The following is a 12,258-nucleotide window of genomic DNA, read 5'->3' on the forward strand; positions in this document are numbered from 1 at the left end:
AAAGTGACTTCATGCTTCACCGAGATTGGATTTAGCTGCAAACCAAGCTGTTAAAACAGCATTTAGGACACTTCTGGGAGTTTTACATCCAACTCAGGGCATGCAGTCTACAGCCCGTTTAAGAAGGGGAACTGTACATCAGTGTAGCTGTGTCAACACATTTAAGGGACGCCGTCAGGTCAAATAAAATCCTAACTTTTTTTTTTATTAATAAAAGCTTACTTAATTTTCACAATGAGGCAGCAACACTGATTTTTCTTTCAAAAGCAATGCATAGGAAGACACATCATCTGCAGTATTTCCTACTCTAGCCTGGAAGCACTGTTAACTTTCTTTCTCTTCCCTTCCTGCACTGGCTGTCTACAAAATGCGAATGCTAGTCCCCTGCCAAAGCTTAACAGCACCACGGCAGTTAAGGAGAGCAAACTTCAGTGGGGCCAAGACGTACCCTAGTGAATCAAGCCAGAGTGGGCAAGAAGTCACGACTCCCAGCTGTCTGTCCTTCCCCTCTGGAAGGGGTTTGCCCACTTCCCCTCCTTAGTCTCAACAGAACAGACCATGCAAATGTCCCTTATCAGGGTCAGCACACAGCCAGGGATGCTCACTTCTGTCCCTGCTGATGATGATTTGGCACACAAGCAGGTCAGATGCAGACCCAGCATTAGCTCAGCCAGGTGCCCTGGGAGCAGGGTAAGCCTCCCCTAGAGGGACAGGGCAGGAGCAGCAAGAAGAGGCTCCTTCTGGCAGCAATAACTCACCTCAAACCATGGTCTGACATTCCTGAACCTAATTTTCTTGTAAGCTACTAACAACAGCAGGTAATAACTGTCTTTCTAGAAGTGTGACAGCGTACTATGCATTCTGCAGCAACAGCCCTCTCTCCCTTACCCCCAAAATGAGAAGGACAACATTTGTGTTCTCACATTAGGGTTCATGGGGGCCTGGAACAGGCTGCCCAGGGAGGGGCTGAGTCACCTTCCCTGGATGTGTTCAAAAAAAGGGTAGATGAGGTACTTAGGGATCTGGTTTAGCATAGGATGGGAATGGTTGGACCTGATGATCTTAAAGGTCTTTTCCAACCTTGTGATTCTGTAATCAATCACTTTTTGATATAAATCGCTTTGATCTAAACCTGTTGCTGAACTCATACAATTTAAATTGAAAAATTAAAGGCTTCTCCCAGGAACTGCTCTGTTATGTTTCCTCTAACAAAACAAAACAAAAAAATCCATACAACTGTGACATCTACCATCCTTTATTGAGGATGCCACCAGAATCCAAAGACAGGATCTCGGTAATATATCTTACCATAGAATTACACAAATTGAAATAGCATCAGAAACACATTTTAAATATTTTATTCTTACAACAAATGCCTCTCACATCGTTAAAAACCACTACTGCTTTAACTTGTTTGTTTAATGCCTCAATTAGTATAAAAGTTAGAAAAATGGTAATTAACATTGTGAAATTATTTACCGACAGCTTGAATCTACAAAGCTAGGAACTTGCCCAAGGCATCTTGTACAGAAGGCTCTTGAAACAGATTGTGTAAAAATCACAATTATGACTTCAGAAAAGGTAGAGTACATCAGTTGAGACATGCAACTGACTCTTAAGGGAAAGGGAGGAAGGGAATTCAAATTTCATACTATATACGCACAGCCAAATATAAAATAATTCCTCCCATTTAACCACCAAGGTCTCAAACAATCTCTTTAGGAAGCATTACATCTCACATGTGGGGAAGTTCTGACTGGCATCTAATTCTCATTAAATACGCCAAGAATTTGCCACTCTCTCCAGTTTTGTATTCTAAGCTAGAAGTTACCCAATATGGGGTTTATAACAAGTAGCAATGAAGCCTAAGAAACTAGCTACCTCACAAGACAGCAGCTTAGAGTCCACACAGACTTGTGGCAGCTCTTTTCCCTAAATCCTCACTGGCATTCTTAAGCAGAAGTGCAGCACCCTGTTCAGAGCACTAACCAGGATTCATTGACTTTCATGCAGGTGCTTTCACAATATAAACCAAAAGCAGGGTCATTTTTAAATCTTATTTCCAATACCTGTGGTTCTCATCAGATAAAAGAAGGGGTGTTTCAAAAAGGAAAGAAAAAAAAAAATCACTCAGCCATCATTTATTCTATAATGTGAATGGAGACTGTTTTACGCTCCACAAGAAATCCATCCCGAAATACCACTGTGATGTTTTATAACCCACTATTGTGCATGACTGGGCTGTAAGCATTTTTCCACGTTGGTTCAGGAATCCTGGGCTTTGCACACCGATAAATTCTTGGATAAAGTTTCATCTCAGGACAATTCCCAGAGCTTCTAAAAACAGGATGGTTGTGATGGCAAAGCCACCATTTTTCAAGTACATGTTGACTCTGCAGTGCCTATCCAGCAGTTTTTTGCCATCAGTGAAAGCAGTGCACTAATTCACGGGTTGATTTATTGAAGTAACTTTGCAGCATGTTCCAGAATTAATTAGTCCAGTGGAACATCAGCAATTTTGTAATACCAACTGTAACAACCTCCCCATAGACACAAAAAAAAAGTTGTAGAAACACAACTTCTAAATATTAAGTGTAAGGATAACAGTGGAAAGAAATGTAAAAAAAGGTAAATTAAATCTCCTGGGCCCTGCTGAGTTGTGATGCTTTGTGTTTATGGTTATAAAAGACCACTCTGTACTTGATGTCACATGTCACAAGTCGAAGCCAAAAAGATAAGGTTTGTCAAGCCCCTAAAATCAGGAAGAGCTTGAAGTCTGAAGTTAAGGCAAACAAACAAAAAGTTTTATAGGATGTCTTGATCTTCTTATCTGGGTCCTCAATGAGTCACGGAGATGGGGGGGGGGGGTGAAGAGGGAGAGATCAAACCAAAAAATTTGAGGGCTACTGATCTAAGGGAGCACGTCACATCTGCCTAGCATAAAGCAATACAATCAAAAGAAGGGACAGTCTACTGCTAAACCATGAAGTATTTTCTGCACAATTAAACTTGCTTATCTTTCAAATCTTTCAAACAGATGCCAAAGCAGAAACTAATAAGCTTTAGACAGCATTATGCACTGAAGTTACTTACTCTTCCAATTTCTGCAGTCCACGAAACAACGATTGTGTTTGGTACCGTCGTGGATAATCTGACGAGTGAGGTAATGTTGATTGGTCGGCTGGGTCGCTTTGGTTCAACACCATTTTTGGTAGGTGGAAGATAGCCCTAGAAATCAAAGTATTTTTTTCTCTCAGCAAAAAAATAAAAGAAGAATAAACACTGCTTTTGTCTTCTTCCACTCCCACTGCAACCCTCTGGTGTCTCACCTGAACCAGGCTCCTTCTTCAATTTGATCTATATATATCAGACAATTAAGTATCAGGTGTTTTGCCAGCCCTTTCTCCTCAGGCAGAGCCTCACACTTCCCACATCCCAACCCTGCCCACGGAATACCAAGAAACCCCTTTGCCATCTCTCCTTTCTGAGCACCACCTGTCTCATCCTGGGTGCTGCCCCAGGATCCGAAGTCAGTTCTTCTCTCTTTAGTTCTCTCAGTCAGTGATGGTCTATTCCCTGCACAGACAGCTTCCAAAACAGAGTCCAATTTCAGCCAGACTCACTGGATGTTTGTTAAAGGTAAAAATTTACTGTCATGTTTCTGAAAAATAATCTTCTGGATCTACTGGCTTGCCTCCTGAGAGACAATTTACTTAACTATCTTTTCCATTCCTCTATTCATCTTCATTCAAATGCTCCAAAATGTGAAAACAAAGGTTAGAATAAATTCTCAGGCTAATTTCTGACAGACAGTTCCTAATAACACTATCCAAATAATTATATTAAAATACCATGTTACTTACTGGAAGGCTGCATGGTTTCCCGTTTACTTTCACACACAAATTGGGTGGGAAGTGATCTTCTTGTGGACAACTGGTTTCTGACAAACAAAACCTGAAAGCAAAAAGCTTTCATCACCTTTCACTTCTCAAGCGATTGAAAGATCACCCCCTTCTCAGAAGGATTTTTTGTTTCTCCACCGAGTTACCAAAGTGTAACAGATCTCACTAAATGCAATCCTCAAATCAGCTCTACAGATCTTTAAACAGGAAAGACCCCCAAAATCACAGGTTTAGATCAAGATGGATGTAGGTTCCTCCTTAGATTTCTTGAATTCCTCAGGCTGACTCATTCAGATATGCAGGTTCCCATTACAAAAAACAGATCATCTGAATTTCCTTCCTAATCACCTCTTGATTCAGGACCAGAGTTTCACAAAGGACAGAATACAAAGCCTCTTCAACTGTCCCTCCTCCAACTCCAACAAACCTGGCAGCTGTTTAGCCACAGCATCAAACACTATCCACATGCCTATGTCAAGCCTCTTTGGTTCAGACAGTTTTATTTATTTACTGAAGTTCAGAGGGGCTTATTTGCTGCTGGAACCAAAATAAGGCACACCCTTCCTTGTCCTCTGAAATGTGTGTAGGCTAAGGTCATAAATAAAAGGCATTCAGAGGACCAAAAAGAGCCTCTCAACTGGCTTTCTTCCAGAGGACCTGCCCCATCCACCCAAATGTACCATCCCTTTTGAGAGCAGAAGTGCTCTGGAGCTACCTCTGACCCCATTCTCCCTCATGCTCTCCCCATCACATTATGCATTTGCCCCAACTCGTCGATCAGCAGAAGGCATCCCAGCAAGCAAGGCTCAAAAGCAATCACTTTCTGAAGGGTGAGTTAACAGCTCACCATGCAGATACATCTAAGGGATGGGAGGGAAGACTCAGTTTTGACAAGAACAAGCTCTGAAGTCAGTTCTGCTCCCAGACCTCCAGAAAATTACAGGGATATGGAGGATTTAATCACCTTACTATACATTTGTCAAAACCTCTAAAATAACCAACAGGTTAAGACCCAGCCTGGTGATTCCCAAAGTCTTGCCTCCCACTGCCCAAAGGAAAGTAGACTTTGGGTTGCTGTACCCAAGAAATACTGTTGGACACCTCTGCTAGGAAAAATAACCCTTCCTGCATGCAGATTTTAAAGGCCCAGGTCAGAGGAATCTGACAGATGTGGAGTTAACAGAAGGAACATACAATCTCAAATAACAAATTGAAGGAAGTCAGCTGGCTGCAGCTAAGTACACATGGTGTTCTGCCACGCCAGGTACCAGGCTACCAGCAGCTTCAGGAAAGCTGCATGCAACAAGGACAAGTAGTTAAGTCTGTCCCTTTAGAATCACAGGATGTGTTAGGTTGGACGGGACCTTCCAAGGCCATCTAGTCCAACCCCTGCAGTGAGCAGGGACATCTTTACTAGATCAGGTTGATCAGAGCCCCATCAAGCCTGACCTTGAGTATCTCCAGGGATGGGGCCTCCACCACCTCTCTGGGCAACCTGTGCCAGGGATCCACCACCCTTATACTGAAGAACTTTTCCAAGCAGCCAACAGCAGGCTTTTCTCAAGAGAGCAACAGTACCAGACTCTTCTCTATAAGGGAAATCCAGACCTGCTGGGGAGCATATCTCTGAAGTATTTTTAAAAACAGCCTCAAGAACAGGCAATAGATACATACCTTAGCTGGACCTGTACTGTGAAGTCACATTTGGTCCCAGAAATATCCCTAGAAACATCAGAACACAGGTTAAAACGTACTGTTTATACAACAGGCTCATCAATATTTTCTCAGTTTGCTGTAAATTAAATATATGTATTCCAGAATGCATAGCATATACCATGCCTGCCTTCCTCTGCTCAGTCCAACCACCACTCTCCAGACACAATATTTATTTTTCACAGTAAATAAATCAGTTACATTCTCATGTGATTTTTACCACTGACTTTTTGGTTTTGTGTATTATAAAGAAAATTCTGATGGATCACTATGAAATACCATCTTCACTGTGAATAAACACAGAACCTGAACATGACAAAGGAGCTGACTGATGGTGAGGAAGGGCTGCAGGAAGGAGCCTGTATTTGTACAGCACTTAGTACAAGAGAAACGGTCCAATACTCACTGGATAGTGGTGGTATTCAATCCTCTCTTCCTCACCCTTTTCTTCTCCAATAGCTTACATACAAAGGGGAAAAGAATTCCCCAGATGAGTATCCTCTGAGGTACTACACAGACATCTGTGTTCTTTAAGATCACATCTCAAAATGAAAAATTCGGTAAGCTGGTTCCTTGTTTTTAATTTGTTTTTATTTAAATTCTGTATTACTGATCAAACTCACTCACATTGAACTGCTGATTTGCTGCACTTGTTGTGGCGTCAGTGCAAATGCAAAGCAGGTTTCTCGAAATCGCTGACTATTATCTGATGCTAGAAGAAAACAAGAGATCATCACTTTAAAAACAGCAGAGACTAATTAACAGAAGGATCTCCTTTCATTAAAGTCTCTACATATATACACACACACAAACATATTTTTACAGCGAAGCCAGTAGTATGACACGTATGTTTCTGTAAACAATTTCAGAGCCAACAAGAAAGTTGCCATTTAAATCCTCCTGTAAATAAAAAAAATAATAAACAAACCTTATGTGCATATAAAGTAGGCATTACAAAGTGAAACAGATAACAGCAAGGCTGAGACAAATCAGCTTAAGGTTTTATCAGTCATGGTAACTTAACGCTAAATGTTCTTTGATATTAAATTAAAAAATTCTTAGGAATTCTCATCAATCACTTTTTTATTTCCTCTAAGGCAGAAGACCATGGATTAGCCTGTAAAAGGATACAGAGGGACTGAGAAGTACAACACATGCAGCTTCTCATGTTTCAGTGAGGTATTTTTATGGAGTTAAACGCACCAGATAAATAATATGCAAACAACTCATGAGACACACAAGTAGGAAATCTGGCTTTAAAGTTTCTTCAAGTCCGCGCTGCAGCAAAACAAACACTACTTAAGAATTAATGCACCTGCTGGAAAATCAAAGAAACATTAAACAACTGCAAAATAGTGCTTCTGTCTAAACCAGCTCTTCAGCAGGGTGACAGGCTCTGCTGCAGTACCAAGCCATAGACAATGGCAATGAAAGTGGCTTTTGAAAAAATAAAATGAAATTTATAAAAAAAAAGAAGCATCTCCCCAGAGAACTGCTCAACGTGCTCATCAACACGTGTACTGAAGTGGAAGCTGTAAGCAGCTTGCCATTCAATTCCATTGTTCTTAATAATTTCATAGAGTTATGAATAACTATATTGTGTATTAAACACTCCATAAATTTATCATTTTTTGTTTTACTATAATACATTTCCTGACTCATCCTTGAGTGACAGATGAGTGAATACTTCAGGGTGATACTTTAGATATTTTGTTAAAAACAGCATGTGGTAGGCTGGAACCAACAATAGAATAGACATTGACTTAGTATAAATATTAACAGCGGCAATCTCACAAAATCACATTTATATCTTCCTTGTATGACAATGAGACAAGATCTGTACCTTTTATTCCATGATATGCAACAACCACACACAGCTCACTCTCAGCTGCTCTGAAGCTATAGATGAGCAAGAGCAGGAAACACATACCAAACAGAACAACAGCAACAGTAAAACTATTTAAAGGCTTCAAAGTTCTATTATAAATTTTTATATTTTTATGTGCATTCCTTCCTTCCTTCCTTTTGCTTCCACCCAATATTAAGTTTTACTCTTATGTCTAAAAAGCCCCACGTGGGCCAGGGTGCAGTGTCACAGCCTCTAGTTAATGTTCAGTCAGATGCTTCTGCCTATAGTACCCAGCATCTATTTTTGTTTTAATACACTATCAATTATACTTCCTTAAGTGAGAAACACACAGGGCTGCAGGTGACAGCCAGTCATGTTATCAAAATGTAAGAATGTGAAGGAAATACAAACACAATGTGTACCATTAACAGTGCAAATCTGTTCTGAGACTCAGTTTTCAATGTAATTTTATACCTATATTTAGTTGTAAATGAAAAGATCAGAATTAAATACTGTTACCAACAAAAGATGAATTACCAAAGTTAACATACTGCACACCAGAGGACTGAAGTAATTTGTGGATGTGTGGTAGGGGGGAGGTGGGTGTATTTAGTGGTTTTGCATTATTCTGTTGGTTTGATTTCCTGCCATCTATTTTTTGCTGTACCCCAGCAACTGTCAGTGTCGGCTGTATCAGAGGAGTTCTGGAAGGACTTTGTGAACTCCAATACCTTCAATTAAAGGACAAGACTGCTGAATGTTTAACTAATGTTTCCTTCATTTAAAACTTAATTAACCAAAGAAGTCAAACAGCAGTTACCAAAAGGAAAAGTCTAAATCCAAATTTCCCAAGCAATCCTTTTGCCTTTGAACTGCTCATCTTTTTGCTTGTGTTGGTTTTGCAGCATCCCCTATTGAAAGAATCGAGCAGGTAGTGGGGATTTTGGGCAGGTGTGAGAAAGAAAGGAGGAGCAAAATGACCTCTGGCTAAACAGCAAAGGCTCCAAAAGCCAATCCTTTTCCTCTGTTCATTACTGGCTAGTAGCAATGTAGGACTTATTTTTGCTATAGTGATATATAACCTTTAAAAGTGGGTTTTCTAACTCTTACATTCAGTTTCTTCATGCTCTTGCATTGGCCCAATGTAAGGATTATACATTAAAGTGGCAGAAAATGAAAAAGTACATTCTTCAGTGCTGACAGGGGAGCTTTCATCACTCCGGTTTTCTTCACCAACTACAGTCCCAGCACATTTATAAGCCAGTAAATAACCTCTGGCTGAATCAAAGTTTTTTGCAACAGAAATAGCTACTTCAAACTCATTTGAAGTTGCAGTTAACAAATTTTCTCTTAATCCATAGAAAATGAAACAGTGAGGAAGAAGGCTTTGGGGTTGAGGGGAAGCTGGTTGGTTGGGGTTAATGCCATCAGTTTAGACAAAGAACAAAAATGCTCCAACATTTCTGCTTGTACTGGCTAATAACTTCATATGCACTTGTCTTAATGTCTGCAAGTAAAAGCCCATGAGCTGATGGATCAACGGCCCCCTGTGATTGGAGATGTGCTCCATCACATGCTGCTTGATCTTTCTTTAGCTGTAAAACAGCATTAAAATATATATATATACACCCAGGCCATGCTTTCAATACATTGCATTTGTGTACAAGCAATTATTGTGATTGCCATGGGAGCACAGCCAAACTGCAAAGAAGGAAGACGCAACTTGTTAATTAGGCAAAGATGATCCAAAAGCCCAGCAAAAGACTTCAAAGCTCTTGACAGATTGAGCAGCACAGACAGAGGAAGACAGACACGAAGCCAGGTTACTCTGAACTAAGAGACAGCTGCACTCAGGCGCTTGAACTAGTATCAGGATACAGTTCTGCCCCTTGGACGTGGACCCACCAGCAAGAAAAAGAGCAAATTCAAACACCAATTGCCTGATTCAGTGCATGTTACCATAAGCATGTCTAAGCTTTAGGAACAGGCACATTTCAGTGAATTACAAAGACATAACTTTAACCTTTACATTCAGCACACTATTAAGAAATGGCAAGAACAAACTGTGCGAACAAGAAACACAATCAGTTTAACCCAGACACAGAATGACTTGTGAAAGACACCAGGAACAACACTGAAAGCACAAGGGCTGCGGTGGGTAAATCTTTACTTCCATTTTTCAAGCTTTCAGTTAAGATCCTGCAATTGCTCCTCCAGCACCAACGCAGCAGGACAACCTCCCACTCTGTGGCAGTGCAGGGAACCCGGCTCCCCACGCCGTAACGCCGATAGGAAGGTAGAGCGATATGTACCCTCCAGAGGCACAATCATGGGATGGAACATCAAGCAGAAGTCAGCTAAATATGGCAAGGAAAAGGCAACTGCTTCACAAAGACTCTTTTACCATAGCTGAACACCAACTGCCTGATATGCTACTGCAACCTAAAGCTAGGGCGGGGGGAGGCTTGTTGGGGGGGGACAGGGGACACGGTTGGGATAGGTTAGGGAGGAGGACCTTGTTTGTGCCTCTGGGGTTTTGCCCATGGAGAAAGGGGAAGCAGCAAACAAAACCAGAAGTGTCCTCTGGAAGGGAAATGAAACTTTTCCTTGTGGTTTCCTCTAATCTTCTCCCATGTGCTTTCACACAATCTTTCAGTATCCTATCTATTATTTCTAGGCTTACTTACCCTACAAACGATGCATTAAAATTTCAATGAACACTAAGCAGAGCTAATTTAGTAGATGTGCTATTAAATAATAAGCTTCTATGCTTATCTATGACTATACAAAGTCCTCTAATTCTAAGGACCTCGGATTTCTCAAGGAAGAGACGCTGTAGAAAAGCTACCAGATTTCTATTAACTCATCTGGTGTATCTGCTGTGTTTAGGAACACCAAACAGATCCTGGCAAGTCAAGCACATAATTTACTTTTAAAGTTCTGGAGTATGATTAAAACCAGAAATATGCAAATAGACAGTTTTATAAGAGAAAATAATTTCGAAGGCTAGAAACATGCAACCATGCCCTGCAAACAACTATAATTATTTAACAAAAGAAAGGCAAAAAATAGATCTTCAATTGAAAACCGAGTGGATTAAAATAGAATTTATAATCTAATAAAGCTGGAACCCAGCCAGGACAACAGAACTAATATGAACATTCTTGAAAAAAACTGCCAGGAATGGGTTTTTTTTTGGGGTGGGTTTTTTCATTAATATGAATTACTAAATTTTCTAACCTTTTCTTTAGCACTCTCTGAACAGTACAGGGCTTGGAGGATTAGTCAAGAGTAGTTTATAGGCCACATCTCCTTTGCAATCTGAAGAAATGTCTAATGGACTTTTATACCTTAAATTTACATCTGAAGAACAAAGGCACAGTAATAAAAAAAATTCCTGAATATTTCAGAAATCTGAAAGGGCAGGTTTTGAAAGTGTAGCAAACAGCTTTTCAAGCAGACTTAGGTAATTAGCGAGCATCAACAAGAACAGTTTCAGACAAGCCATATAAAATCCACCTCTCATTTTACCAGAATCTCACCATTTTTGTGGGGGTGCTGAAGGGGAGTACACAGGGGGCAGTATTTACTATTCCTTCATTCACCCAGTTTCAATACAGGAAAGGTAATGAACAAAATCCACATTTTCTTGTAAATGTGTACACACACTTAGAACCAGCACACGTTCAGGTCCATTAGCTCTGCAGGTCCCCAACACTAGTACAAAACACTCTAAAATGTCTAAAATGTTGCAAAAACATTCCAGAGCAGAGTTTCTTCTCAGACCTATTCTTTTTTTCTCAGCTCACTATCACCACAGCTTTTTTAATTATCTCATGCTTACCTCATTCAAGTAATGATCCAAACAGCATATGGGAGTGGTATGTACTAATTGAGAGCGACCCAATTATGCCTTCCTGGTTCTGTATTTTGTTAAAACATTTCAGGTGAGTAGTGAGTTTTCAAAATTTGAGCAGAAACTACTTTAATACCTGACAGTATCATTCATGGGGCCAAACCGCCCCAATTCTACATGACTGTATACATACACATACGTATATATGTGGAGACAATTAATATATTAGGTATAAAAGTAGTCATAATGATATATAAACAGCATTTTCTACCAATTTTGGTCTTTATTTTGGAAAACCCCTATAGTGCTAGAGTGAAAAAAAAAGAACCCAGCTTGAGTGGCTGCATTTTCTACAGCTCTAAAAATATTCTGTTCCACCTCACCAGTACCCACAGCTAAAAATAGCCACACAATCTTTCTGCAGTAAAATACCTCTTGCTGTCTTGAGAAAAAGCGAGTCTCTAAATTTCCATTCAAGAACAGAGACCTTAAAATCTTTAATGAATCTTGTGCTAGCACATCGTTGAGGTGGCAAAGCTTCCTAATGTAACTGCAGCTGACTAGCATACTGCCAATATACTATGGTTAATCTTTCCCATCTATCATCACCAAATCCAGCTTATTAAGTAGTGAGGGGTATATATTACCTTCTATTACAGAAAGATACTGGGACTAAAATTAAACTTGCACTTTACACTGCAGTAATTACCTAAGTTCAGGCCATGAGAAAAGCTACCATTGAACTGGCCTATTACCAATGATTTCCAATAATAGCATATTTATTTCCAAAGGCAAAAATAGTTCTGTTAAGTAAGAGTATCAGGACTACAGCAAATTTTTGCTAAATGCTGTAAGATAAACAAGACATCACTAACCCAATAAAGTATATAATTTTGATCAGTTACATTTGTCAAAATATTAGCCAGGAAAACCTAAAG

The 12,258-nt window shown here is 40.0% G+C and overlaps 1 protein-coding gene across 1 annotated transcript in view; it reads right to left on the bottom strand.

The window, feature by feature from the left end:
• PIAS1 (protein inhibitor of activated STAT 1) overlaps positions 1-12,258 on the bottom strand; it is a gene marked incomplete at its 5' end in the record, with an annotated part of 60,391 nt that overhangs the window by 13,661 nt on the left and 34,472 nt on the right. The window contains 4 exons of the mRNA XM_084267954.1: positions 3,094-3,228; positions 3,864-3,954; positions 5,577-5,624; positions 6,243-6,327. Of these exons, the coding sequence (XP_084124080.1) occupies positions 3,094-3,228; positions 3,864-3,954; positions 5,577-5,624; positions 6,243-6,327 (359 nt within the window). The remainder of the gene's footprint in view (positions 1-3,093; positions 3,229-3,863; positions 3,955-5,576; positions 5,625-6,242; positions 6,328-12,258) is intronic.

This window comes from Gallinula chloropus (assembly GCF_964237585.1).
Source record: "Gallinula chloropus genome assembly, chromosome: 9".
Taxonomy (NCBI): domain Eukaryota; kingdom Metazoa; phylum Chordata; class Aves; order Gruiformes; family Rallidae; genus Gallinula; species Gallinula chloropus.